General features: G+C 47.4%; 1 protein-coding gene across 1 annotated transcript; it reads right to left on the bottom strand.

Moving 5' to 3' along the window:
- Positions 1-859: 859 nt before the first annotated feature.
- Positions 860-21,699, bottom strand: ADA2 (adenosine deaminase 2). The gene is made up of 10 exons (XM_057427996.1): positions 21,514-21,699; positions 20,158-20,483; positions 17,030-17,255; positions 10,003-10,213; positions 6,909-7,036; positions 5,695-5,785; positions 5,289-5,397; positions 4,123-4,280; positions 3,130-3,332; positions 860-1,952 (listed from the first exon to the last, which is right to left on the bottom strand). The coding sequence occupies exons 2-10, from the start codon at positions 20,468-20,470 to the stop codon at positions 1,844-1,846; spliced, it is 1,548 nt and encodes a 515-aa protein (XP_057283979.1). The 5' UTR covers positions 20,471-20,483; positions 21,514-21,699; the 3' UTR covers positions 860-1,843.
- Between the last annotated feature and the right edge of the window lie 704 nt (positions 21,700-22,403).

The raw sequence follows: 22,403 nt of genomic DNA, 5'->3' as shown, positions 1-22,403 counted from the left end.
GTATGACCATGATCAAAGCCTACCCTGGGGACCCTAGACTGAGCTGTGTACACTACACCCATGGAGGAGGAGGCAAGGTGCCTCTACTCTGGCTCCTCCTCCAGTATAAAGCTGGTCCCAGGACCAAATCTTCATCAAGGCCCAAAAAAGGCCAGCCTGCAAAGAGCAGTTGCTGTCGTTAGAGGAGGGTGTTGGCAGAGAGGGTTGGAGTAGAGGCAGCTGTGGCTGAAAAAGCCTTAGGGTGTGAGACACTCAACCCCCTTGGTCAGTGAGGTGTGTGACTGGGTTCTCACTTTCTGCTTCCTGTGGTTTGTGATGCTGGCTTCTGCAATGTAGAAGCCTTTGGTTTGCTGTGGGTTTATTTGTTTTTTTTTTTTTGTTACAGGGTTTGTAGTGTGGTTGCTGTTTTTTTTTTTCCCTGGGATAACTAGAGATGAGCTTGCAGCCTGTGAAGTGTGGTCTGTAGTAAGTATACTTGCCTCCTCCTTAAGGTGTTTTAGCCAAGGTCAGTGGAAATAAACACTATGGCCAGGCAGCTTGAGACAATTAGCAGCAAACATGAAGAGAGCAAATTTGCCCAAGCTGGTCTGATCAGGAAACAACAGTCCTCACAAGCCTGCAGATCAGATGAGGGAGAGTGTCTTCCTGCAGAAACTTTTGTAATTTCTCCCTTGGCTGATGCAAACCAGCATAATTGTACTGAAGTCAGGGAGAGCTGCTGGCTGATCCTGGCTGTGTGCTTGCGCTATGTGTGCCAAAGGATTTTGCTGAATTTATCATCCTTGATTAAGATTTCTTTCTCCCCACAACTAGTTCTTCTCCTGACATTTTTGATGATATTAAGAAAGGGAATCTGCTTTTCAGACACTATTTATTGTGTAGTTTCTGCAATACCTTTAGCTAAAGAGCTGAAAACTACAAAGGTCCAAGAGAACACTGTAGTTATCCAGTGTGAGGGTAGTTCTCCACCAAGATGAAAATATGTCTGACAGGCTGAATAAAGGCGCGTTTGCACTCTGAGTAAGGTGGAAAAAGCTGGTAGATGAATAACCTGAAATTAAATGGTGTCTCCTATAAATGCAGAGGTCTGTATTAACATGGCTCAGTGCAGGGGACAGTTTTAATTAAGTTGTATCTGGGAAGCCAGGGTGTTTTTTCTCAGCTGAAAAGTGGTTTGGTTTCCTTGTGACCAGAAGACAGGAAAAGATTTTGCAGTAAAAAAAAAACTGTCAGCAGCTGAGGCACCTCTTTTGAGCTTTGTGATCACTGTACAACCAGGCTTAAATGTTCTGGGAGCAAGTCCCATCAGCTCGTTTCCAGCCATGGTAGGTCCTGAAATAGCAGACATCAGACCTGTGACTGGTTCTTCGACCTAGCAGTGCTATTTTGGCAGCAGGCCCAGGGTTAAACATAACAAGAGCCATTTTCAGTCCTTGCTCTCCTGAAGATCAGTGGCCCAAATGGTTGGATGTTTGTCTTAGCTGTTTCCGGACAAGGTCTGCATTTTGTAACAATAAGGCGAAATTCAGAGATCCTCATGTTAGCAATCTCCTGCTAATGTTAATTAGAAAGCATGTTTTTCCTGAATAAGGATGTCAGGATTTGGTCATTGGCAATTTTTAACTGTTTTGACTATTTTGAGCAGGGTGTTCTTTCACTGTTGCTATAACTGCTCCCTTTTACCTCCAGTCCATGACTTTTACAGGATAGTGCAGCTCATTCTTAGTATTAAGCCCATGAAGCCCATTGCCAGGTCAGACTTTGAGGTTCATTCATCCCTCTTAGCAATAAGTCTGGCTGGCTCTGATGTGCCAAATGCCTTCTGAGATGTGTCTCCTGCTCTCTAAAGCTCCTTTGAAAAGCTATCAGAGAGGTCAGCCACAAACTGGTCCCATTTTTTCTGCCAGACCTCTTTGGCCTTGGCTTTCTCATCTGGTAGCATGGCACTGTATCTGTGAGGAGAAGAAAAGTCAGTATCAGATAGGAGACAATGGGACAGCCATTTCAAGATCAGTGACCAAAATGAAAAGGCAGGAAGCAGTAACAGATTAACTCTTGCAGGACATGCCTACACGACACAGAGTAATGCAGTGTAAAGAGCCTTGAGCTCCTGCCAGCTGGGCTTATGCTGGGACAAGGCTGTATCAACAGCTACCAAGTCATAGAATCATAGAACAGCTTGGATTGGAAGGGACCTTCAAAGGTCATCTAGTCTAATGCCACTGCAATGAGCAGGGACATCCTGAACTAGATCAGGTTGCCCAGAATCTAGCTTGGCCTTGAATCCAGCTTGGCCTTGAATCCAGGGATGGCACATCCACCACCTCTCTGGGCAGCCTGTGCCGCTATTTTACCACTCTCATTGTAAAGAATTTCTTCCTCACGTCCAGCCTTAATCTCCCTTCTCTTAGTTTAAAACCATTGCCCCATTACACCATAAGCACAAACAGCTCAGTCTGCATAAGCTGGACACACTGGGTAGCACCCAGTGACTAATACAGAAGAGACAATACTGCTTTCAGATGTGGCTGGGCTTGGTCCAGATGGGTAGGAAACGAGTATTTGTCATCTTCCCTGGCCATGCAGGGACTTGGGAGTGATATGAGGATTGGCACAGGATTTGGCAAACAGACAAGAATGTGCAGAAAGACCCTGGGCACCATATCCAAACTATTTTGATACATTCAGAGCTGTCCAGATAAACAGAAAATGTGGTTAAACACACTCAAGCTACATGCTGGTAGACTGTTTTCCTGTGTTTCACCAGTAAGCCATGGCAAACACTGCAGCAAGTCAAATTTTTGGCAGAAATAGACAAGTGATACAAAGGCCTAAGACTTCACCCCTACCCAGAGCAATGTGCTGAAGGCAAGTTCACAAAGGATGTAAAAGGGGGAATAAACTGAGGTGCTGAGTTAGAGAAAGGCAATCGAGGGCACAGGCAGAGGAGCCTCTGGGGTCCCTTTGTCACACCCCTGGAGGAGACAGAGGAGACCGGATTAATGGAAGCCCAGTTCATGTGGCAGGGGAGACTCTGGGGGAAAACCCCAAATACAGTGGATATCCAGGGAGCAAGCTGATAGCCCCCTTAGCATTACTGTGGCTGGATGAGAGAGGTGAGGAACTTACTTTATGGAGTTGAGTGCAAGTTGTTTTAAGGTCCTCAGGTCAGCATTCATCCCTCCGATGGCCATGAACACCTCGTAGAAGTCATAGGAGACTCCTTTTGCCCCAAAAATAGGGGGATCATCGGGGCTGATCACAATGGGGTGCCCTTCAGCCATGAGGTCAGCTGCAGGGTGGCTCCGCAGATCAGCTACCAGCAGCAGGACCTAGGAATGGAAGGGTGGGAGGTAACACCACATCAGGTTATTGCTGTAGCTGTGCTTGTATTGTGGCACTTATCAAACTGCTCTAGCTGCCTGTGTCAGCAGGTAGTCATCAGGGAGGACAGCCTCCAGTGGGCTGTTCAGAGCATGCTGGGCGTTCTCCTTCAAACTCCTGCAGGAGAAGCCTATTTGTCTCCTCTGAATACACAAAGAGATCGGTTTCTTAAATTGATCACTTAAACCAAGGCCAGTGGGATAAGTAACTTCTGCTTATTCGTAACAATTTGACTGTGAGGGCATCTGGGAGCTGGTATCAGGGTTCCTCCCTCAAGGCTCACACTAGTACATCTCTGCCCCAGAGCATCCTTTCTGCTGCACCTAGGGGACAATGGGTACCATGCTAATGTGTTGCAAAAGTGTTCCCCCTGGTTATGAATTCTACAAAACCAGAAGACTTCCAGTTACAATCCCAGCTTCTGAGCCTCTGGCCCTCCTGGCTTTGAAATGTTTTCCATTGTATCACTTTAGGCACCTCCCTGGCTCTGGGCTTCATCTCCACTAGTGAGGACTGCTTTCCCAGGTTCCTCTGGGTAGGAATTTAAATGATTGTGAGCTGACTGGCACTACCAGCCTTCTTATATGCACAGCATGTATCTACATAGCAGACTGCAGTGTAATGTGGTGCAAAAAAAAACCGTAGCCAGCCTGGGTGCAACAAAATGTTTAGCTGCTCCCCAGCTCCCTGCTACCATGGTAAATCCCATTCCACTGTCCCAGCCCAAGACCAACATACCTGGTTGGAGATGGGACAGACTTCTACAGGAATATCCTTCTTCAGAGACAAACTTTTGGCTACTGGATGTTTAATGAGGGCAAGTCCATGGCCAATCCGACTGGTATTCAGTAGCAGTGCATCCAGCACATTATTGTCTACAGAGGTGCCCTGCCAGTCTGAGCAAAGACAGATAAGAATTACTGCAGTGTTGTGAGGAAATAAATCATCTCAGATAAGAAGTCTTCTCATAAAACTGCTAGATGATTTTGTTAATAAATATCACAGTTGTAAGGTGGGAGGGTTGCTTATGCTCTGAGTTCCCACTTTGCATTTTCAGTGAAACAGGGATCCAGATCTGCCCAGGACATTCCCCAGCACAGAGCTACCCACTCATCTCATCTGGCTTTAGATGTCCACAGTATTGCTCTTACAGCTAAGCTAATCATGCTGGTCTGCACTGGTAGCCAATGGAGAGAAGTAGTAATTTCTGGGGAATAGCCTGTGCATTAGCATGAGATATACTATGCCTTAGATGTGTTTGTTACTGTCCGTGTCTGTAAAGGGAACCTAAGGTAACCAGTTCAGGTGTAGCCATCTTCTCTGTATATGTCAACATGCAGTAAGCATAACACACAAGTTAGGCACAACTGTCATGCCTGGTTAAGATAAACCCCACCCATATGGACTGAACAATATATTGACAGTAGGCATATGTTGCCCTAGGAATGAAATGTAATGATCAGTTACTTTGATGAGTGTATTCAGATAAGGCTTGAGGCCAGTTCAGACATTCCTTCACCTTAAAATGTAAAATAATGGTTGAGGAATTCTGCTGCTTTGAATAGGATGTGAGCAGTGCTCCGAGTAGCAAATGGCTACCAGAATAACTCTTGCAGCATGACCCTGTGTCACATACAGGTCAGAGATGCTGAGCCACATGATGCCTACAGTCAAGAGCAGGGAGCAGGTATGGGAGGTGCCATGTAGGAATGCTACATCCAGCAAGCTGATATGGGGAGAAACATAGGGGAAACTATTATATACACGTGTGAGATATATATATATATATATATATATATATATACACACACTTTAGATACAGCCAGGTTTGCTGTTTCTGTGTTTTGCAAGACTTCACCTCTTGCATCTGCAAACAATAACAAGCCTTGAGTCCTCATGCTTACCAGTCTCTCCAGCATGGAAAAAGTATGGCAAGTTGACCCCCAGGGAATATGGGATTGTCAGAGCATCCTTCAGGTCCCATAAGGAATGACCTTCATCTTCATTGCCAACCTGGAGGAAAGAGGAGAGGTATTTTTGAACATGCTTTGGAAGATTGTGGGACTTACAGCTATGTCACTGAGATGCCAACTGAACCGACATTACAATGGTGTGGAGTAGGGAGATGATTCTTTCAAGGGATGTTGTCAAGTACTCTCAACAAAACCCTTATCTGGAAGACTTATGATTCATTTACACTGATCTCAGTACAGCAGCAGAGGATCTGGCTCTGGTATAAAACATATGCCATATTATATATATATTGCACCTCTAAGGGTTAACTTGAAGCTGCAGAAGAAATACAGTTACCAGGTCGAAGCCTGCCAGGGTGTCTGGGAAGCGGTCTTTGAGTGCCATGGCAGTGACAATGGCTTCTTCAATCTGGGAAACATTCAGCATCCTAAAGAGCAAGAGAGAGAAAGCAGTGCAGAGACTCACTCCCACGGGCCTGCATTCTCTGGCTTTGAGTTGTGAAATGGGGCCCCCAGGGATATTTCCAAAATGCAAGTTGCTCCTGAATCTGACAACCAACTTCAAGTGCTGAGAGTAACAGCCGCAGAAAATGGATATTATGAAAGGAAACCCCTGAATGACCAGGAAATGCCTGGCTAGACCCTGCTGTCACTAGAGTTGAGGCATGTTTGTCTGACTCACTAGCTTTCCCATCTACCAAGCAGGGAATATAACAGCATGGAGAGAAAATGTTTAATTACTTTTTTCTTCTCCACTGTTTTGCTGGGAGGTGGGACAGCAGCTGCATTTCAGGAGAGTTTTAAGTTTAAATTTCTTCCAGCCTTGTCAGATTTAAACATCATAGTGCATTTTGCAGACAGACTCCATCTATACCCAAGCTGGCCAGAGGCAAGCCAGCTCTGAACTGGAAACAGCATTCTGCCAAGCTGGAGTGAGTAAGTGCTGATGAGAGGTCTGTTATATTTGCTCAGAATCACCTCACATGACTTCATGGCATCTGGCTGACTTGGAGAACAGCCTTGTGCCTGCCTGTGAACAGCAGCACGAACATACCGTACAAAGGCTGCCGGGAGAACAGCTTTTGCAGGGTTCCGTGAGGACCTCTGTAATACCAAGTGCCCATACTCGGGCACTGCTGTCACTGCTTCAGTTTCCACAGAGAGAGGGAGTACATCCAGGCTCAGAAGACAGCACGCATGGCTTGGGCAAGCACACATGCAAGGAACCCTCCCCTTGCTCATTCCCACACCCAGGGCTCACAGATGCTTGTCTCTCCAGCGCACACCATGAGCTAACCCAGCTCACGTTGCACGTACACAGACTTATATAGATGAATTCTCATCCTCAGCCTTTTGCAGGTGCCAGGGAATGCTTCGGGAGTCAACACCACAGGTCTGACGACACAGACAAGCATTGCTAACCAACTGTGGCACTTCAGCCCAGACCTCAGCCTCACTTCTCCTGGCTTGGACCCATCTGTCCCTGCTACCACCTTTGGCGTAGCACAGGCAGCCATGCACAGCCCCATTTTAGCTCTGCTCAGCCTTTACCTGTGTGCTGTAAATATAATCTTGGCTCCAATAAAGTCAGGGTGCTCCTTTACAAACTGCTTGGTCACTTCCCGATAGGTTGCCACAGACCATGACTTATCATGCAGGGTGCCATCCAGTTCATACACCTGCAGAACAAGAAGTACATGGCAAGCAGAAGTTGGAAGAGGTGTTTTATTGGAGGGTGGGAGAAGTGAACTGAAGAAAAGCTCAGGAGAACTAATGTGCTGCAGTCTATCAACAAGGCAGAAAAAGCCAGTTAAATCTGTGCGGAACATTTTCTTCTTGATGCCTTTACCAGATGGCAAGAACCAAGGAGTGGTATTCCTCCTTCCTGTGTGATGCAAGAAAAAAGTTTCTACATGTTCAGACATGGCAAGCAAGTGCCCTTGAATACCCAGGGGAGACCATGACCTCTTACTCATGTCTATACCAAATGCTGGAGTGCCTTGTACAGCTGTCTGGCGGCTCACACACTCTCTGTGCCTTGTGGCAGCAGTCTATCAGCCAAGGCAGCTCCAAGGCATGCAAGAGCTGAGCTCCATAAGCTACCAGCTGGGCTGCACTGCTGCTCCACTCTGCCAGAGGTTTACTCTGTGACCTTGAGTCAGTTGTTCAGTCTTGCCATGCTTTCCTAGTTCTGTGGCTGCAACTAGGAAAACCAATCCTTTTGGCATGCTGTGTCTCATCAGCCTTGTGAGTTCCTCACTACCAGGATGTATGCAGGGCTTTTGACCTGTATAGACCCTGTATATCCTGATTGATACTAACCCACAAAGGCCCTGCCTGGAGTTCTCTAAAAACAGTGGCTAAAATAATTCTATTCTCTTATCTTTCTTGCCTTTCTTTTCTCTTTCACCCTTCTTCTCCACCCTCCAAATGGTCCACTCCACATTCTTTCTTCCCTCCGGTGCTGCCTCTTTCAGTGATGCCCCTTGCTAAGCCCCTGAGCCCCTGTGGCATCCCCTTGCAGGCACCAGCAGCCATGGTGCAGACACAGACAGAGGGAATTTTCCCCTGCAGCAGCCCATGGGAATATGAGACTTTACACAGCTGAATTTGCAAACACAGCTGGGTTTGGGTGGCTTTTCCACAGTGTTTGCTGTTACGCACTAAATCCTGACTTTCATTTACTTTACCTCAGGGGCCACTTCTGGCAGGCTTTGCTGCAAGGCAAGCTTTTGCAGAGTTAGTCAGCGCTGTTGTCCAAGCCTTGTGGAGGATCTCCAGCCACACAAGCATTTTGCTATTCCCATCACACCCTGCTCACCTCAAAGCGTCTCACTTCCCTCTCATCCCTGCCCCAGCCTAGCTGGCACTGCCCTTGTGCACCAGCAACCCAGCATGCTCGCAGCTCCTTGCAGCCCTCACAATGTGGTTGTACCTACAGGCTGCCTGTACCTCGCAGCACGTTAAGCTGCTGGGTGCGAGCAAGCCCAAGGGCTCTGAAGGCTCCCACACCTGGAGCCAGCATCAGGGGCTAGACAGGAAAGAAATCTTCCTTGCCAAGCCTCTCTTCAAAAGGCATTACAACCATGTCTAAGCACTGCCAGTAAAGGCAGGGTATTTTCCAGTCAGGCTCATGCACTTGTATCTTTGCAGATACTCTTGGTCCAGAAACCTATGTGACACTGGGGGGATGTCAGCTCTTGTACTGTCTCGTGGCACAGGAATTTTGACACTACTGTTATTTTCTCTTTCCAGGTCTCTTTCCACCCCAAAGACAAGAGTGGCTGAGTTCAGAGCAGCTGGCTCATGACCAACACCAAGCAAAGTAAGATACTTATAAGCTTTTTGTTCTTCTCCCTCTCCTATTTTTTTTTCTTTTCAGTACACCCTTCTCACCTCAGGCACAATAGAGTGCCAGTCTGCAGCTCTTACATTGAACCTTCTTTTGCTATGGGGCCAGCCCAAGCCCCAACAGGGCAGGGTTAGCAGCCCCACTCCCCAGCTGTTGGGATCAGCCTCCAGATTTGTCACAGCATCTGCCTGTCTGCTGATGGGGTGGCTGTGGAGGCACAGACATCCACATGCAGCTGGCTGGAGCTCGCCAGCCGTTGCATGCAAGGGCAGTGATTTAAGGAAGTTGGTGTCAGGCATGCTTGGGAATCAGGTCACTAGCAGGACACCAGCATGGCTGCTTCATCCGCTGGACACTGTGGTGACAGCAGCAAGCTGCTACCTGTGTTCCCATACACAACCCACCACCACTAGCTGGTCCATCAGGTGCTGCCAGGTCGACCTCGCACAGCAGCCTCATTCCAATGGGCTTTTAAGAACATGGAGTAGATGGTGTAGTGAGGAGCAGCAGCATCCCTGATGTTTGTTTTGGTAAGATATCTGCCTGTCTGAGAGAGCTCTCCCCCCCATGCAGCCCCACTTGGAGCTGGGCAGGAGAACAGGTGTGCCTGCAGCGTCTAAATTGGCGCTGGGAATGTGTGAACCCTTATAGTCAAAGATTGGTGGTGGGGTCTGCTGGTGCTTTGGAAGGCATGGGGGCAGCATGGGGTTGTAGGACAACCTGACCAGCTCCAGGTGACATGCAGGGAGAAAGGCCTGAACTATTACTGACAAATTTTAGTGGAAATGAAAGGAGCAGTTTATACACAGCCAAAATTCTAAGTTGTCAGCAAACTGTGGAAGACTGTGCTTTGCCTATTGGTTTACTAGCCTATTCAGAGAAATCATTCTTAAATAAGCTGTGGATTTAAAGTAACAGAATTATTCCACAATAAGTGTCTAGTCAAAACAGGAAATTATTCCAGAAGAGCTGCCACAGAACAGGTGATTCTGGTGCAGACAAACTTGAGATACATCTTCCCAACCAGCCAGATTTTGACACAACTCCCAGTCAGACTGTGCAATGGAGTTCAGTGCTGTTGCCACAGCAGGTGTCTTCCTTAGCATCTCCCACTTTCAAGCCCTTGCCTATGCAAATCTCCAACAAAGACCTTTGAATATGATCAAGGTTTTCCGACATCCTTAGAAGGGCAGGTATGCAAACATCCAAGAACTAAATCCAAGATAGGGCTTGAGAATAGTTATGGAGAAATAAGGGTTTAAAAGAATACTAGAGAAGCCAAAACATACATACCGGAGGCAGGATAGCTCTTATCTCAACATACTGTACATTATCTTCATAGAGCTCCAGCAGCCCCTGGTAGAAATAGGCCTTGAACACAGGTGCATAGCAGATAAGTCCAGAGGCAATGAGAAAGACTTCTTCAAATCTTTTCCAAATTAAAGTCTGAGAAGGATAGGTGAGCTCAGGGACATCTGTCACCAGGGTCAAGTTTCTCAGCAAGCTGTAGAAAAGGGTATAGAGAAGAGGAAGAATGAGAAGAACAAACAAGACAGTTGGCTTTCAGCATGTAAAAAGCTACTGGCTGGCAGTTAGGTGTTTGGTACAGGAGGAAATAGATTTCCTCCAAGAGATGTATTATTGTCAGAGACCAAGCTTTGCAGACGTGACACTCTCCCACCTGCATGCTCTGTGGTGTAGCAGGGCAGTGTCTGTGCTGAAGTAGCCATGTGTTGTATGGGCAGGACCAGGAAAAGGTGCAAAGCCATTCCTGCCACAACAGTGGACCATTATTAACTCAGGGCCTGTTGGCACTGCTGTACAATGGGAATAACAATGACTGGTGCAACTAGGAAGCATTCAGGTAATTTTTCTGCCACTTACGTTTATTCCTCTAATGGCTGGTACAGATAATAGCTGACAGGTAAAGAGTCATACGCTATTGAGTTACAAGCAAGGTAAGACTAGATGTTCAAAACCTGTCTTTACAAAAGAGTTACAAAAGCAAGTATGGTGGTTCTATATCGTAAGAATTGCACTCTGCTACCTAGGGGTATCCTTAATCCAGAAGCAGACTAGCACATTACTCCTGGAGACAGCATATTCTCCCAAACCTCTTCAGTGCATGTAAAAAAGTTATGACACACAACTTTCTGTTTACCACCTAAAAGCAGACTGAGTCTCCAGGAGAAACCATGTACTGGGTGACCATCAACCCGTTTACTAAGCCTAGAACTTGCGCTGGTACCTTTTTTTGGTCAAAATACACCACCTAAAATACAAGCAGGGGGAAAATGTTTGTGAATCAGAAATCCTTTTTCCCTGCCAGTGGAACACACCTGATACCCTGCCTACCTTGCTGCTGACTGTGTCAGATTGTCTGCTGGGAAATGCCTGATAAGAATCACAGATCCTGGCTTTTCCTTAGTGGGAAGGAAGCATATATATTTCCTCCATAGAGCTGATGTAGAAGCCTTTTTCAGAAATCCGAAGAGGCAGCTGGTAGTTTTATCAAGCAGAGTTTAAAGGAGCCCATAATTTCAAGATTATCTAGTTGTGGGTGACAGCCTGCATTTTGGACAGAGTAAGGATCTGTGCCACAATGCTGTCCTCTGGCAAGCGGATTGTCTTCATCCCACCTGAAGCCTTGCCTCTGGCACCAGCTCCCATCCCTCTGCTGGTGGCCACCTGAAGAAGAGTTCATAATAAATTTCTCAGGCTGGTGGCAAAGTCTAAATGGCAATATGGGGGTGATTAACTTCATTTCTGGGTGGACAAACTGAAGCCATTGCAGCAAGCTACAGAGCCAGTTGCTTGCAGGCACATGGGTTTGCTAGCCTGGCCAGGCCTGATGCTTATCTAGTGGTAGGGGCTAAGCAGGTTCAGATAGAAATACCTTCAACCATGTTTCATCTTTCATTGGAGCATATTGTTTCCACTCAGTGACAGCTACTGATCTTTAATGACGTTTCTTGTTTGATGTCTTGGCCCCCATCCTTGTGTAGTGTTCTGCTCTGTTATATGGGTGGTGTGGGTTTGATTTGTGCTCTTACTATCTTCTTCCAGGAGGCTTCTGTGGATGGAATTAAAAGCCTTCCTCCTACAGATGTAAAATGTGATCTGGTCCAAACTCATAAACTGACACTTCCCAGGCAGAAACATCCATTTTGAGTCCCTCCATCCTGGCCACAAAACAGAGCCCGGTTCCCCAGCATTAGCCTGCTCTTTCACTAAGGACGCTTTTTCAGTGGGTGCAATTCCATTTCTTCTTCACTCTGTTAATTTGAGACACTTGTGCTACGTTAAGGATGAGATTTTTAAATGCTTAACAGTCAGGGAAATTCAGACCTAAGGTTTCCACAGCAACTTCAGCTCTGCCCTCCTGCGCATTACAATAGGGGCTTTGGTGCCATTATTATCCCAGGACACTGGGCAACCCCAGCTACTGTTCAGTAATCCATGCAACCAAAGGCGACCGAGCTGGACCATGGCAGGGGTGGACAGTGGGGAGCACGCAGCAGTGGGAGAAACCACAGCATCACCCTAGAAACCAGGAATGCAGAAGCCAGGGGCATCCTGAAGGCTTGGATCCAGCCGCCGGAGCTGTGGTGGAGGCCGGCTGCCAGCGGAAAGGGTGTGCTGCAACTTGGTGGGAGGGGAGAGGAGGTTTTGTGTGGGAAGAGCTGGGGAAAAGAGACTTTTCCACTCCCCTCCTGGCCGAAGGGCAGCTCCTCACCAGCCCTGCGCACCGACAGAGAGCACCTGCCCAAAGCCAAGAGCCCAGTGGGGCTGTTCCCACCATCCCTTCAAGCACCGAGGGAAAAACCTCCCCGTGGATCAAAAAGACCGTGCAAGCCTGTTCTCGCCATCCTGCACAGCTTCGTTTCAGATAAGGATGGGCGGTTAGTCGGGCTCCCACTGCTTTCTCCCCTTGTCCTGTGAGAACTCAGCTCCTCCAGCAATCAGCGTGCACAGGGCTCCGCTCCCTGACTTTAAATCTAGTTGTACAAACTTGTGGCCGTTTACTTAGCCTGTGCTCCTGAGCTAGAAGCAGCAATAAATTCCCACACCACCCTGCTCCTAAAAGCACATAAATCAAATTGTGCTTTTTTTCATAATCCCCTTCCTTTTGAGACTGATTATTGATCCCTATAACTGTTGAAGATTTATTGCATAATAGTGATCCATCCTTGATAACTGGATAATCTCCTAAGGGTTCAGGGGCTTTTGCCAGCAGCAGCTCATGCAGATGAAGCAAAGCTTCATAAATGCATTTTTTGCTTCTTTTCTGGAATGGGCCAGTGATCAGGTGCAGACTACAAATAGCTTTCCATGTCATGTCATATATGCACTGAACAATGCTATTGCAATGCATATGCCCAAAGGGGCACAGCTAAAATGACCAGCTAAGGATTATTTATTTTCAACTGTGGTTTTGCTTTCTCTTTTCCTGTTTTTTTTCCCCATAACTGTCTTGCTTCCTTGGGCTGTATGATACAGAAGCAAGCAGGTTTTTTGCCTTGTCTTTAAAGGGATTATTTTTCCTGCTTCTTTTTCTGTTCTAGATGGGCAATTATAGCCCTCTCATCACCGTAGTATCTGAATGTCTTCCAGTGGTGCATTAAATAGTGTGACTAACATCTGTCACATGTGGTTCATTCGTTTTCTCTCTCTTTCTCATCCCCCTCTTGTTCTCCCGAAGGGGAGACTTGTAGAGGGAGCAGAGTGCTTTGTTTCTGTGGTGGATTTTCAGTCTCTTTTTTCCTCTGTAGTGCACACACTGCCCTATTTTTCTGTGACATAAGGCAGTCGGAGGACACAGAGGGGAAGGTGATGGCAGCCCGGGCAGCCGTGAGTGCCCAGGGGAGTTGTCTGCACAGCCTCGGCCATGGTGTCATCTCCCTCACAGATGACTTCATCCTGGTGATAGAGAGCTCCGCTGGGCCACTGGGGATGTGCTGCCGGGCACGGCCTTAATCCTGGGGCTGCTGGTCAGGAAGGGGTCTGCAGTGGTATTTTACAAATATCTGGAATGTCAGTGCTGTTTCCCTAATATCTAGGGGCATGCTCTTGCTTTAGAGACAGTGGCCATTACATTGCATCTTGAGGAAATACTGGTATTCTCTATATTGTAATGTGGAGTAAATAAGTTAGGATTATTCTTTTCTTTTGAGTCTAAAAGCAGCATTCCCTTTGTTTCTCTGCCTCCTGGCCTCTCCTGATTCTCATAGTAGCATCCTTTTGGCATCAGTAACAGAATACTCCAGGGTCTTGGCCCATAGGAGGTGTGTTTTGAATAGGAATGATTAAGCCTTCTTTTGAGGGAAACAGACAAAAAGACTTCCTTCCAAAACACATATGCACATATGTATATGTATGCATATGTACCTAAAAATGCAAACAGCAAAATGTAATGCAGACACCTCTCTCCCTCACCCCTTCCTGGTCAATATTGCAATAATGTGAAAGAGTGCAGCCTCTCAGAAACATTTCCATTGTTCCCTTCATGTTTGCTGATCCACCCTGTCTTGCATGAGAGCCCTTCCCTGCTGCCATATTCCCTTGATACTCCCTTGAAATCACCCAACTATCCATCCGTTCCTTCTTCTGACATCTGCTTTCTCTCAGCTTGTCAGTGCTCAAGGGCAAAGAGGAGCGCAGGAAAGAGGTAGCCTGGGATGCACATGTTCAAGAGACTGGGAGAGTTTCCAGAATCTGAGAAGCAGAACAGATTGGGGCCTATTCCTGGCTAGAGACCTATTTCCAGACGGCCGAAAAACATTCCTAACCCCTAGAACTAGCACCCAGGGATTAGATGAAAATAGGAGGGGAAGCTCCTCAATGTGGTCGTTGTTCGTGTTTTTGCACATTATGTGCAATGACTCCTCTGCGATTTTGTGGTGATGAGCACAGAAGGGCAAGAAATGAAGGACAACATGCTCAAATGAGTAAGTCTAAGCACCCAGGATGCGAGAGATCCAAGTTTGTACTTGGCCTGGGCACACGTTTGCTGAGGAATTCACTAAATCGCTTAATTGGTCTCTGCCTCAGTTTCCCCTCTGCTTTTGGGGATACTTTTGTAGCAGGGTCTGTCTTGTGCCCCTGTGTAGTGCCTGCCACTCTGAATTCCTGTTCTGACTTGTGGCTACTAGACATTGTCAGGCAACTGATACAAACAGAGAGGAATGTGATAACACTGCCTCTGAAAGGAAATCATGTTTCCAAACAGGAACATAGGATACCAAATAATGCACAGCTCCACCCTTGTAGGCATATAGGGTGCTGTGGCCTCTAGCCTCAGCCAGAAAAGGATGTCACACTATGGAAATACAACTGAAAACAAATACAACAAAGGGTTGCTTCTGAGCCAGTTTTGAAATGCTGTTGATCGGGCTTCAGGGAAATGAAGCTGTTTCAAAATCCAGTCTCTTGCACATTCTTTATGGGTCTTCAGGTGGGGTTGAAAAAAGCTGGTGCTGTGGTCTTTCCCTATTTATCACTCCCAGTAGAAGTATAAAGGAGATAATGGGAAACCAGTTTTCTCTTTCAAAGACATACGTAAGCGACTTCTCACTGGATCTGATTTCTTCCATCACATGTCAGGGCAGCAGAGCCTCAGGATATGCAAGATCAAAAGCCCAGGGTCTGACACTACTTTCTCCTTTTCTGGACCTCCCATAGGAGACAAGTGCTGGGGGCCCTGGAGAGTTGGCTCCCTCTGCCCTGCCCCTTGCTGTTGTTGGGAAGGGAAAGCAATACCATGCCAAAGATCTGGCAGCTCCTCAGCTTCCCAACCTGACCTTCTTCCCAGATCTGTAGGGCACAGAACCCAAGCAGCTTCCATGTGGAGGGGATACGAGCTCCCTAAGAGTTCAAAGGTCTCTATTTAAGAGCACACACCCTCACTGAAGGGCACTACAGTAAAATCCATCAAGTTTCACTTAGGAAATGCTATAATTAGGGTCACCCATGTCACCTTTATCCGGCCCTCTCCTCGTGTGTCAGCATGGTGATACTGTCTTTAATTACATGACACCCCATGCTACTTTTCCCATGGGACCTCAACCCCCAGAGCACTGTGGACAGTGGTGCCCTCTGAATGGTCCACTACTCAATATTTTCCCCTGTCCTCATCACTCAGTGTCTGACTCCATGCATTATTTAGCATGCTCTTCCAGCCCCCTACGTGCCACACAGAACTACATGCTTCCTCCTAGCTTCTTCGGCAGGGCTTTGTCCCAGCATCAGTGGCTCTTGGATGGGGAGGTAGAGCTCTCTCTTCCTGCCAGCACTGACTGGAAGGGGGGATCCAGGCTTTTCCCACCCACCTGTGAGTGATTAAATGGTAGGGGGCTGCTGAGCAGTCAACTAACACCTGGTCCTGATAAAAGGCAGCCAGCACTTACAATAGGAGCTGCCTCTAGGGAGGGGAATTCCTGCTAGTGAGTGAGTGAGTGAGTGAGTGAGTGAGTGAGTGAGTGAGTGAGTGAGTGAGTGAGTGAGTGATGCTTGGGGAGCCATCTAATGGGTGAGCTCCTGGACAGCTATAGGAGGCCTCTCCTGTAAGAGAAGCAGCACTGCTACCAGGAGGGTGCTGGGTGGGGAAGAGACATACCAGGCATAGGATCTGTGTGTGGGGTTCACTGGCTCAACCCATGCCCAGGCTGAGACCAAACCCCTTTTCTGAGGGCAAATCACAGTTCCTGGTGCCTGAGGGTCCTGTTGGGAATGAGTGCCTCATGCTTTAGCATGGTAGCTACTAGTGAAGTTTCAAGGACAGTCCTCAGAAAATAAGCGTGATATTTGGATGGGGAGGTTGGGTTGAGTTTTCTTTTGGGTTATTTGGGGGTTTACATGCTAGCACAGTTACTAACATGTAGTTTGCCCAACTACTTCTTCTGTATCAAGATAATAGTTTTACAAAAGATTTCTCTGATGTTGGGGTTCTCAGCTACCTGGCTTACTTATCTTCTTATCTCAGTGGTTGAGATAGGGTCTTTCAGCGTGCATCCCTACCCCATGCTGGGAGTACATCCAGCAGGGGTGCTGAGGAGAGATAGGGGCAGCTCGCATGAATCTACTGAAACTGTTGTCTTTAGCATGTCTGTGCAAAGGACCAGAGTGAGGGTGCACAGGAAACTTCAATTTTGATGGTGTCTGACTCCGGTGTACTTAATGCTGTAACATTCAGTATCTTGTGTTGCTGTTTGTTGCATGCATGCAGCCCTACATGGAGTTCCCTGCTTCCAGAGCAGCAAGAAAACAAGGAAGTTGGATGATCAGAATGATCCTGCTGGCTACACAGCCCCTCTTCACTCACCTGCTATTAAACTCTGTCACGTTGCGCAGCTGTTTACGGTAAGTCTCCAGCAAAACCCACTGGGAGCACTGGGCTGGCACTCGGTGCGGAGGGTGAGGCTTGGAAAAGCGGAACCGAATGGTGCCCGTGTGGGTGAAGCAGATGTAGCAGTCAGGGAGGTAGGTGGCATTGTACACAAGCCAGTCCACGCTCAGGATGGCATGGTCATGAAGGTGTAAGACAGCACCTGGTGGGATGAAAAAATATTCTAATGAGACAAAGCAGCTGAGAAGAAGGAACCAAGGTTTAGTGTGGTAGTAGTTTGAGTCTGCCCATTCAAGGGCATCTGGAAATGCTTCTAGATGTCTGTGAGTGACCTCTCCCAGCAGAGACTGTGCGGCTGCGCTGCCTCTCCCTTGCTGGAGGATGTGGCCCCCTCCACATCAAACAGAGGGCAGGCAGAGTGTGACAGCTCCCTGGGAGTGGAGGGAGGGCAGAAATCAATAGGGAGCTCTGCTGCTCCGCTGGGATGGAAAATGCTCTGAGTTATTAAAGGTCTTTCAGACAGACTTTGCTGTGAGCTGGCTCAGGCCCCACTGATTTAAAGAGGAACTCACACAGTAGGCAGCAGTTTACAAGGCATGCTAGCTGACTTGCAGACCTGAAACAAGCCTCTGTGTCTAAGCTGTTTGAATCCCTGCCTCAACTTTTGCATCTAGTCTGTGTCTCTTCTTTAATCTCTTTGAAACTCTGGCATACACCAAAATCCCAGACCATGACACACCAGGGAATTGCACTCAGAGGCAGAGTACCATCTACTTTTATGCCTTATCAAAAGCATGCTCGCTTACAATGTACATCTGCTGCTGGCCAGCATAAAAGGCCTCTGGGACGCTCTGTTATTGTGCAGTATGTTGGCAACTGCCAGTCTTCCTGACGCCCTCTGCATGCTCACCTTCCTCAGCCCATCCTTTCATTTAGCTAAAATCTCTTTTGCAGAGACTTCTTACATTTCTGGTGCTTGAACTAAACTTCACCTTTGTAAAGGGAAGATACTATGAGAGCTGAAGTCTTACAGATAGGTATTTTATTAGTCTAGGGGAGGGCTCATAGTCAAAATTGCTTTGATGCCCTTAGGGGTAAAGGGAAAACATGAGTAGCAAGAACAAGGCAAAAGACTGGTGTGTATGTGACATTAGACAAACTTCAAGACTATAACTTGCAGTAGACTGATCTGATATAGCCTGTATAGCCTAGAATCCCTCACTACAAAGGGTCTGACTGTTAAGATGCTGTGGTTTGCTGCTCTCAATGGAGCTAGTGTGACAGAATGGGCATGCCACAGCTGCTTAGATCTGACCCTTCTATCGCTGGCAATGCCATCCTCTTGCCTATGTGTGCAGCAACAGATATTACAAGAGTGTTTGAAACAGCAGTAATTCCCAGGGCCTCTGACCAAGGCTGAGGCCTCTAAGACTAGGTCCTTCTCAATCTTGTCTCTAAAAACTTCTGGCTCTTGCAAAAATTCCAGTAACCCATTTTAACATCTCCTGGATTGAAAAGTGTTAATTTTTTTGTTTGATTTTCTCCTTGGTATCAAAGATGCCCTATTGGAGGTGAAGGGGGGAGTACTTTTCAATTCCTTACTGTTCAATTCAGTAATGATATCTGAATCATTTGTGGTAACAGATCAGGATGCTGCAAACCAGGGATCCTCATCCCACACCAGAGGCTGGGAGGGAGAAGATGAAAAGTGAGAAACATGGCTCTTATCCATGTTCCCTTGCAAGTGAAAAATGCTCCTGTGGAGAAACTGATTCCCAGATCTTCCAAAGCAGGTCACCAACCTGTTTCCAGGCAGCCATGTGGGCAAGGCCATGGGGCTCTGGGTCAAAAAGGGACCACCTGGAAGGGTGGGCATACTGTACAGAGTTACAGTAGTATTGACAGTGTTCACTGCAACTGTCTCGTATCTTTAGTTAAAGAAGGCACCTTGTTTGGATTCTTCCTTACTGAACTAGAGATGCAGAGGGAGAAGCTAGAACCTGGGCTTTCCTCCTGTGATCACCTCAACCCCCTATCTCTCTGCTGAACTGTCAGCAGCTCAGGCACAAGGAGACATTAGGCTTCCTGCTACCCAGCCTAGCTGTTTTCTATTTCACCATGGCTAAAAATACACCACCCCCCCTTTTCCACTGCAACTGGGACTACTGGGCTTTCAGATACTGCTGTGTTACAGCTGCTTGTTGGAGGATGCACAGGATGGTGCAGTGAAGTTACTGGACAATGTCATAACCTCTAGCTAACCTAAAATGGTCCAAATGCCTTTAAAACCGTGTGATGCAGAGTACAGAAGCTCTCTTGGTATAGGACATGACAGCCCATCAGCACGCAGCTTGCTGCACAACAAGGGAGAAATGACCTAGGGGTGGTGCAGACCCTGCTGTTTCCTGTGTGGTCAACCCATTTTGAGGAAGCCAAAAGACATTTCTAAAGACAAAAGGAAAAACGCTTGCCCTTGTGAGCAGAGATCTCCTGTAAGTGCACAGACCAGAGCCTGATTAAGAAAGATACAGTGAGAGGATATAGTAGTTTTTATATCATAATAAATACAGGCTTTCACTTGCATTTAAATGTAAAGAAACTTGCAGTATTGGAGGTAGAACCTTCCTCCTCTAATGCCCCAGACTTTCCAGTAGGCTTCCAGAACCAGCTGCAGAAAGACTTACTGGGGGTACAGCATTTTTGGCTAAGACAAGCTTGGTAGCATGTCTGTATTATGTGTATGTGAAAAAAGAAAAGGCCCTGGCTGGAGCATGCTGAGCAAATATGGATGTTTGCGATGTCTTGTTGTCTTTGCTTCCTCTGCCCTTTCTCCACGCTTCAAAGGCTGGAGGATCCATATTGTAAGTCATACCAAATGGTACAATTGCTGGAAATGTGTATTCATCTAATCCATCCCCCTCTTCCTCTCTCCCTGTGCCCTGTCCCCAAGCTCAGATGCAGGACTCTTCCTGGAATGGAGTGAGTGCAATTTACAGCTCTCTCAGGCTCGCCTGCCACATCTCATGCTTTGTCCCAGCTCTGCTGTAGGAAGCAAAAGGCAAGAGGAGGATGAGTAAGACGAGCAAACCTTAGGCCAAGCCTACCTTTTGGCATGTGCTTTAAGATGCTGAACACCGTGCTCTGCTCAATGAGGCCTTTTGCCCGAAAGAAGTGCATGCTTGGAGGAAACTGTCCTGTAGCTATTGCTGTTGCAATCTCCTTCTTCTTGAGGTTTACAAGCTTTGTACTGAGCTGCTGTTCCTGCCTACTCAGCAACAAATTGCCACCTGTCTGATGTGCTTTCTCCTCCTGCATTAGGGAGTCCCGGTCCTTCCAGAGTGGGATGGGAAGGCAAAGGGAAGCCAGATTCAGGAGAAGGTACACCAGCCTTATGGCTTGAGCAGGCAGATGCTTCATCCTGGAGCTGTGCCTAGGCAGGGGGAGAAGATGGAGCATTAGTGGAGGTCCAAATGTGATACCTTAGCAATGATCCACAGGTCCATCCTGCAGAAATAGTGGGTAATTGGATGCTCAGTGCTGGGGGGAGAATCAGGTACCGATGTCCTCTGTATTTAGGAGAATGCATTAGCATACTCCCCATGATACTAATTGAACACAGCAAGAGTGTGGGCAGATTGGATATGAGATAATGCTCCTTGGATCAGACTGGCATCATGTCATGCAGACTTGCAGTATGGTGAAAGTCTAGCCCTGGTGTGGAGGATTGGTGAGGTCAGGTCTATGACTTTCAAGCTGGGATGGAGTCCCCTCAGAATAAGAGGTGCTGGTGACACGGTACTGGCTGTGCTGCTAGCATCCCAGGGAGGGAAGCAAGGGTTCATAGCACTTGAGGTGCTTCTAGCTTTTACTTAGGCTAATTGGATCCTGATCCACTACAGTCAAGAAAAGACCTTATTGCACCTTTATGGTATATTTCAGCTATCACGGGGGCTAATTTACTGGCAGAATACCCCACAGTTTCCTCTGCAGTGACAGAGGTGCATCCTTTCCTTGCAACCCCAGAAGAAAGAGGACAGAAGGGAGACCATGGGAGTAGTAAGAGATTGCAAGGAGGCAGGCACATGTGAACTCTGCCCTTCCCAAAAAAAGCACAGCTGCAATATAATCCTTTAACACCAGGCTTTAGTGACCCTCCACACCAATGTCTCCAGACTGAAGCAGGCTGGGGAAAGGTTCAACGTTTTGAAACGGTCCCCTGTGAATTACACAGTAAGTCCCTGCTTGCGCATGTGTCTTCTGCTTCCAGCCTCTCCTCCACCTCCGGGTCCACCAGATTGTCCTCAGCCCCATCAGGGGGTCCCAGGAGACAAGGCACACTGGCAGAGCAATCTGCTGGGAGCACAGCAGGGCAGATGCAGCCCCGTGTCAGGCCTGGCTCTGAACTTAAGGAAACATCCTAGAAGGTGCTGTCTTATCCCTGGTGAGACTGACTCACTTACTTTTAACTTTCCTCCTCCTCCTTCTCCTTGCATGCAGAGCTCATCCAGCTGCCACCCCAGAGAGCAGGGAACAGTTATCTCTCTTGCAAGCCGGCTCTGTCCCAGCAAAGATAAAGAGGCAGGATCCGTCCCAGCGGTGCGGAGCGAGGCACCCGCCAGAGCAAGCAGTTCCTCTTCCTGTGCTGCTGCTCGGGCTTGCTCAGCTTTTATTTATCCTGTCCCTACTGCTTCATGAATATATAAATAGGAGGAGGAGGCAGGGGAGGTTATGAGAAAGCAGGACATAGACACGCACGCAGGCAGCTGCCGGGAGCTGGGCTGGGAGCTGGGGAGCCAAAGCAATGTGGTCACCTGTGGGAACCCCTCCAGCTCCACATAGAATAGAGGTGCACTCTAATCCGTCATTGACTGCCAGTGAGGCGAGCAGGGGCTTGTCTGCACAGCCTTCTCGTGTACTCTGATATGCAGATGCAGCTTTTCAACATCTTGGAAAAAACGCTTAGGGACATGTTTCCAGTATGGAGAAACTCTTAAGCCCTGCTCAGGCTGTCCCAGGGATACACATGAGCTTGGGTGTCTAATCTGATCCATGCTTTTAATGCCAACAACACTGCAAGCTCTACTTGCTAATGTGTTTTCATCTGAGACAACAGGAATTTGTCAGAGCAGTTTTAAATGACTTTGCCCAGTCTTTGCCAGCTGTGCAAACCAGACAGATGTCAATTTAACCCACTGCATTGGGCACGCAGGGTTAAGCTTCTATCTGGAGAGTAAATCGGGTGGAAAGGGGTACAAACTGATTTATTTTTTTTAAATCATAACAAATATTGCAATTTCGCTGCTTTATTTTGCACAGTTGAATGGGCTGAGTTTTAAAGTCATTTAAAACA

Source organism: Pezoporus wallicus, unplaced genomic scaffold (assembly GCF_028554395.1).
Source record: "Pezoporus wallicus isolate ANWC-B61680 ecotype Strahan unplaced genomic scaffold, APGP_CSIRO_Pwel_v1 contig_2908, whole genome shotgun sequence".
Lineage (NCBI taxonomy): Eukaryota > Metazoa > Chordata > Aves > Psittaciformes > Psittacidae > Pezoporus > Pezoporus wallicus.
This window is presented reverse-complemented; position numbering and strand designations above follow the sequence as displayed.

Bases quoted from the DNA above. Each gene is read 5' to 3' on its own strand.
- ADA2 (XM_057427996.1), bottom strand. From the start codon at position 20,470: ATGAAGCATCTGCCTGCTCAAGCCATAAGGCTGGTGTACCTTCTCCTG. The intron at 10,214-17,029 runs GTGAGTGAAGAG...CCTTTTCTACAG, and splicing joins GTGACAGAGTTTAATAGCAG to CTTGCTGAGAAACTTGACCC. The intron at 7,037-10,002 runs GTATGTATGTTT...CTTGTTCTGCAG, and splicing joins TAAGAGCTATCCTGCCTCCG to GTGTATGAACTGGATGGCAC.